The sequence below is a fragment of the Solea solea genome, chromosome 15 (assembly GCF_958295425.1).
Source record: "Solea solea chromosome 15, fSolSol10.1, whole genome shotgun sequence".
Lineage (NCBI taxonomy): Eukaryota > Metazoa > Chordata > Actinopteri > Pleuronectiformes > Soleidae > Solea > Solea solea.
Genome location: NC_081148.1, coordinates 1,629,501 through 1,636,757, shown reverse-complemented (window position 1 = coordinate 1,636,757; position 7,257 = coordinate 1,629,501). Strand labels below are relative to the sequence as shown.

At 40.7% G+C, this 7,257-nt stretch overlaps 1 protein-coding gene across 2 annotated transcripts in view; it reads right to left on the bottom strand.

Moving 5' to 3' along the window:
• The window catches only part of mmrn2a (multimerin 2a), a 13,221-nt gene extending 13,103 nt beyond the window's left edge, over positions 1-118 (bottom strand). For both annotated transcript variants that reach the window (XM_058651116.1, XM_058651117.1), the window contains exon 1: positions 1-118. This exon is cut by the window's left edge and continues 185 nt beyond it. In XM_058651116.1, the coding sequence (XP_058507099.1) occupies positions 1-18 (18 nt within the window). In that variant the 5' untranslated portion in view covers positions 19-118.
• Positions 119-7,257: the final 7,139 nt, after the last annotated feature.

Genomic DNA, 7,257 nt, shown 5'->3' with positions numbered 1-7,257 from the left:
CAGTTCTGCTGCTGTCATCCTAATCCTAATCCTAATCCCGATCCCGATCCCGATCCCGATCCTGATCCTGTTCCTAATCCTGATCCTGGTCCTGGTCCTGGTCCTTTTCTTGGTCCTGTTCCTCCTCAGCTCTGAGTGGAAGTGAAAACAACAGCAGCTACATTTAACCACTTGAACAGAGAGAGGGAGGGGTGTGTGGGTGTGGGGGAGTGGCTGGGGTGACCACGCCCCCTCCTTCCTGTGCTGTTGAGTTTGTTGACACTTCACTTCTCTTTGAATAACTTATCTGTTTAGTGTTAGTTATTAGTTATTGGTTAAAGTTGGATTAGGGTAATTGATTGTTGGTCAAAATTGGATTAGGATCATTGATTGTTGGTTAAAACTGGATTAGGGTCATTGATTGTTGGTTAAAACTGGATTAGGGTCATTATTGGTTAAAAATGGATAAGGGTCATAGATTGTTGGTTAAAACTGGATTAGGATCATTGATTGTTGGTCAAAATTTGATTAGGGTCATTGATTGTTGGTTAAAGGTGGATGAGGGTCATTGATTGTTGGTTAAAGGTGGATGAGGGTCATTGATTGTTGGTTAAAGGTGGATGAGGGTCATTGATTGTTGGTTAAAGGTGGATGAGGGTCATTGATTGTTGGTTAAAGGTGGATTAGGGTCATTGATTGTTGGTTAAAGGTGGATGAGGGTCATTGATTGTTGGTTAAAGGTGGATGAGGGTCATTGATTGTTGGTTAAAGGTGGATGAGGGTCATTGATTGTTGGTTAAAAATGGATTCGGGTCATTGATTGTTGGTTAAAAATGGATTAGGGTCATTGATTGTAGTTAAAAATGGATTAGGGTCATTGATTGTTGGTTAAAACTGGATTAGGGTAATTGATTGTTGGTTAAAAATGGATTAGGGTCATTGATTGTTGGTTAAAAATGGATTCGGGTCATTGATTGTTGGTTAAAAATGGATTCGGGTCATTGATTGTTGGTTAAAAATGGATTAGGGTCATTGATTGTAGTTAAAAATGGATTAGGGTCATTGATTGTTGGTTAAAACTGGATTAGGGTAATTGATTGTTGGTTAAAAATGGATTAGGGTCATTGATTGTTGGTTAAAAATGGATTCGGGTCATTGATTGTTGGTTAAAAATGGATTAGGGTCATTGATTGTAGTTAAAAATGGATTAGGGTCATTGATTGTTGGTTAAAACTGGATTAGGGTCATTGATTGTTGGTTAAAAATGGATTAGGGTCATTAATTGTTGGCCACAGGTGGATTAGGGTCATTGATTGTTGGTTAAAGATGGATTAGGGTCATTGATTGTTGGTTAAAGGTGGATGAGGGTCATTGATTGTTGGTTAAAGGTGGATGAGGGTCATTGATTGTTGGTTAAAGGTGGATGAGGGTCATTGATTGTTGGTTAAAAATGGATTCGGGTCATTGATTGTTGGTTAAAACTGGATTAGGGTCATTGATTGTTGGTTAAAAATGGATTAGGGTCATTGATTGTTGGTTAAAAATGGATTCGGGTCATTGATTGTTGGTTAAAAATGGATTAGGGTCATTGATTGTAGTTAAAAATGGATGAGGGTCATTGATTGTTGGTTAAAGGTGGATGAGGGTCATTGATTGTTGGTTAAAAATGGATTAGGGTCATTGATTGTTGGTTAAAACTGGATTAGGGTCATTGATTGTTGGTTAAAGATGGATGAGGGTCATTGATTGTTGGTTAAAGGTGGATGAGGGTCATTGATTGTTGGTTAAAGGTGGATGAGGGTCATTGATTGTTGGTTAAAAATGGATTAGGGTCATTGATTGTTGGTTAAAAATGGATTAGGGTCATTGATTGTTGGTTAAAACTGGATTAGGGTCATTGATTGTTGGTTAAAAATGGATTAGGATCATTAATTGTTGGTTAAAAATGGATTAGGGTCATTGATTGTTGGTTAAAGATGGATGAGGGTCATTGATTGTTGGTTAAAACTGGATTAGGGTCATTGATTGTTGGTTAAAGATGGATTAGGGTCATTGATTGTTGGTTAAAAATGTATTAGGGTCATTGATTGTTGGTCAACATTTGATTAGGGTCATTGATTGTTGGTTAAAACTGGATTAGGGTCATTGATTGTTGGTTAAAACTGGATTAGGGTCATTGATTGTTGGTTAAAACTGGATAAGGGTAATTGATTGTTGGTTAAAAATGGATTTGGGTCATTGATTGTTGGCTACAGGTGGATTAGGGTCATTGATTGTTGGTTAAAGATGGATTAGGGTCATTGATTGTTGGTCAAAATTTGATTAGGGTCATTGATTGTTGGTTAAAGGTGGATGAGGGTCATTGATTGTTGGTTAAAACTGGATTAGGGTCATTGATTGTTGGTTAAAACTGGATTAGGGTCATTGATTGTTGGTTAAAGGTGGATAAGGGTCATTGATTGTTGGTTAGAGATGGATTCGGGTCATTGATTGTTGCTACAGGTGGATTAGGGTAATTGATTGTTGGTTAGAGATGGATTAGGGTCATTGATTGTTGGTTAAAGATGGATTAGGGTCATTGATTGTTGGTTAAAGATGGATTAGGGTCATTGATTGTTGGTTAAAGGTGGATTAGGGTCATTGATTGTTGGTTAGAGATGGATTAGGGTCATTGATTGTTGGCTACAGGTGGATTAGGGTCATTGATTGTTGGTTAAAGCTGGATTAGGGGTTGGATGACCTGGGGTAACCAGGTAGGTGTCAGTAGAGAGAAAAAGTCAAAGGTTAGGCAGTGTCTCCCTCGACTGGTTGTGGTGGAGGGAAAAATGTGTGTGTGTGTGTGTGTGCGTGTGCGTGCGTGCGTGCCTGCGTGCATGCGTGTGCGTGTGTGTGTCATTTCCGAGGATTGTTAGTGAGCTGAGAGGAGGAAGTGAGATCAGCGGTTGCATGAAACTAGGATCAGGGATTAAGTTGTAATATTATGTTACTTACACTGTTCAGTATTGATGTTTTATTGCGTTTATATTTTATAGAATTACAGCTGCTGAAGGTGAAGTGCAATGATATTCTCTCTTTTATGGTAAAGTGTCATTTCCTATTTTCAAAATAAAGTCCTATCAAAAGTGAACACAATGTACTTAAGAGAAAAATGTGGAAATTCACCATCAAAACAATCAAATATTGTCAGTTATTAAATATAAAATAATGAAGTCAAATAAAACTTGTTTTTTTATTGTCTGACTTCTATTTAATACTCATAGTAAATATGAGTTGTAACACAGCAAATGTCTTTATCTATTTAACTATTTATTTGACATTTAATCCTAGATTTCTGGAAAAGAAAGTATAATTACATCATAGTGTTCAAACCATAAAGTACTAATAAAAACGGTGTCTTTTAAACCACTTCAAAGATTCAAAAGTGAACTTTGACTCTGGAAAGTAAAAACTTTTTGGGAGCTTGTATAAATATATGTATACTTGTACAGCTTCCTCCTATAGTATAAGAACAAAAGATGAAAATTTAGAACACGGGTGAGTCTAAGGTTTCTGGTTACAACACCTTTGTTTGTCCGGGTCAAAGAGGAAGCAGGAAACCAACAGCACATGCAGTTACACACAAGCCACACCCTCACTGCTGAGTCTCTGCTCAGGAACCAAGAGAGCGGCAGGTCTTCTCCAGACTGAGAGGTGGGCAGGGCCGAGCACAGGTGAGGTGGGCAGGGCCGAGCACAGGTGAGAAGGACCAGCACTTTGTCCTCGGCCTGAAACCTCGTTTTCATGCTACTCTGGGACCTAGCAAGAGCCTCTGTAGCCAGTGAGGTAGCACAGCGCAACCATTCTCTAAGCTGCAAGACAAAATCCAGCACAGGTACCCGAGAGGAACGGCTCCTTATACCTTTTACATCAACGACCAAAGACAAGTTCAGTGGGACTAAACCCAAGGGACTCCTCATTAATTCAATGAAGTTTTCAGGTCTGTACATACACAACATCAAGGAGAGCAGAGAAACACAACATTTCACACAATGAGCAAACACGAGGCATCAGTGGAGAGAAAAAAACTCCCTTTTAGCAGAAGAAGAAATCTCTGACAGAACCAGAACCACAACCAGACTCCCAGATGTGCAGCATCTGGGAGTCTGGTTGGGGTGAAAGAAAAAATGCTGATATCGACTTTTAATTATATCATCATAATAATAATGGTGATGATATGTGCAAATTCGCCAAAATCGCCAAAAATGGCCGATCAACCCAAGATGGTGGACTTCCTGTTGGGTTTGGATCATGGTCATGATGTAATTTTTTCTTCATCCCGACCTTCTACACAGTACCGATTTTCGTGCATGTGCGATAATTGTGTTGTTCATGGTGAATTTTGACAGGCGCCTCACTTATTGGCCCCTCCCACATTCAATTTTCGACGTACATTCCCCAAACCTTTTTCAGACGTAAATGTACACCAGGATTGATGCTGTCACAAACATCTGTGAGTTTTGGGGTATGGGAAAGGCCTCAAAAAGGCGATTCAATAATAAGAATAATAATCCTTACAGTTCCAAGACACAAACTAGGGAGAGAAAGAACAAGGTTATTGACATATAATAAAGTCATATTCATACCCTGAGTGTGAGAGAGTGAGTGTGATAGAGTGCAGTCTAGGTCTATAGCAGCAGAACTAAGAGATGGTCCAGGTTTCCCTGAACCAGCTTTATCAAAAAGTTAAGTTTTAAAGAGGTCATAGCATGGTCCTGTCTCACTTCTATGTGAGATATGGACGTGTACTTACAAACATGAAGTCGATGTCAATGTCTCATCACTGACGCTGTTTCAGACCAAAACCACACCCACAGAACACGGACTGTCTGGTGGTTGGCCAGTTAAAAAAAAAGAAAAAAAAAGTTACCTGGAAGTGACGTCATTGGCACGTCAGCTCTCAGACCCGCAGCGCCCCCTCTGGAAAGGTGGACGCACCGCGAGCAATGATCAAAACATTTTGTAGAGCTCAGGAAAACAATGAAACCTGCGCTCTCAGCAGTGTCTGAACTGATTGTTATGGACTCTGCGTCATGACCTCGTCTATGAGACGCAGACACACACAAACACAAACACACTTCAAAGTCTAACTTTAAATACAGAGAGGGGCTCCGCCTCCTGAACTGTCATACATGTATGTCATGTATGACAGTTTAGTATGTCGTCGAAAAAGTCATTGATCTCAGATACACACACACACACACACACACACACAGGTGACAAAATAAAGATGCTGACTCATGTTTTTTGTTTTCACTTTAAAAGCATTTTAATGTATTTTTGCACTTTTGTAACAGATGACAAGAAACAGCTGCTGATCCAACTATAGTGAACTCTGACCCCCTACAAACCCCACCCACCCCCAACGTGGTATCACTGTGCAGTTTGAAGAAATATCTTGTTACTATGGTTACAGTGACAAATGAATGAGAACAAAATAATAATAACAAAGTGAAAGATTTTCATGTTTTTTGATCCTCAAGTGAAAACATTTTCAGTTACTTTGACTCACATGCATGAAGATTTAGCCCCACCCACTAATCCATCTGAAGCTCCACCCACTGACACCACCATCAGCTGTGAGTTTAGGCTGTGTGCTGTCTGTGAACAGTCAAACTATCCCTTTCATTAGAATGAGTCACCGAAGAAACTTCGTACAAACGGAGAAACTTCGTACAAACGGAGAAACTTCGTACAAACGGAGAAACTTCGTACAAAGAAAGTGATCATGTGTCACTGTGAGGTCACGGCGTACAAGCCTGAAAACAAAGTAACACATTCTCTGTGACAGGAAATGTAACGTTTACAGCATTTTGCGCTTCAACATGATTTCGTTTGACAAAAACAATGAAAGAAAAACAAAGTAAACTAAAGTTAGACGGTTAAATGTTCTGTTATTTCTCCTTCAGTGTCAGAGATGAAGCTTATTTGCGTTTTAGTCGCAGGTGAAATGAAACATTAACAGTTTGTTTGTTATTATACACAAGTTATTCACACTCTGAGCACCGCTCCGCCTCCGCCCTCGGTTTTCCTCACAACAGAGGGAAACACAGGACATCGCACAAAGACAAGGCCTCGCAAAACAACACAAGCAGGAAGTTCACCACAGAACAAGGAGATGGAAGGAAAAAAGCAGGAATGAACTGAAGGAGATAAAATAAAACACAAATTACAGCCATAACAATAATAATAATCTTAATATAATAATAATAATAATCTTAATAATAATAATAATCTTAATAATCTTAATAATAAGGTAGGAACTCCTCTACATTATGTTGTTGTTTTATTTCTATGACAGCAGCTGCCTGAAGCTTTTACACACACACACGCATGCACTCACTCACACACGCACACACATGCATGCACTCACACACACACATGCATGCACTCACTCTCACACACGCACACACATGCATGCACTCACACATGCACTCACTCACACGCACACACATGCATGCACTCACTCTCACTCACTCTCACACACACGCACACACATGCACTCACTCACACACAACACATGCATGCACTCACTCACACACACACACACGCACTCACTCACTCACTCACACACACATGCATGCACTCACTCACACACAACACATGCGTGCACTCACTCGCACTCACACACATGCATGCACTCACTCACACACAACACATGCATGCACTCACTCTCACTCACACGCACACACATGCATGCACTCACTCACACACAACACATGCATGCACTCACTCACACACACACACGCACTCACTCACTCACACACACATGCATGCACTCACTCTCACACACACGCACACACATGCACTCACTCACACACAACACATGCATGCACTCACTCACACACACACACACACGCACTCACTCACTCACACACACATGCATGCACTCACTCACACACAACACATGCGTGCACTCACTCGCACTCACACACATGCATGCACTCACTCACACACAACACATGCATGCACTCACTCTCACTCACACGCACACACATGCATGCACTCACTCACACACAACACATGCATGCACTCACTCACACACACACACGCACTCACTCACTCACACACACATGCATGCACTCACTCTCACACACACGCACACACATGCACTCACTCACACACAACACATGCATGCACTCACTCACACACACACACACACGCACTCACTCACTCACACACACATGCATGCACTCACTCACACACACACACACACGCACTCACTCACTCACACACACATGC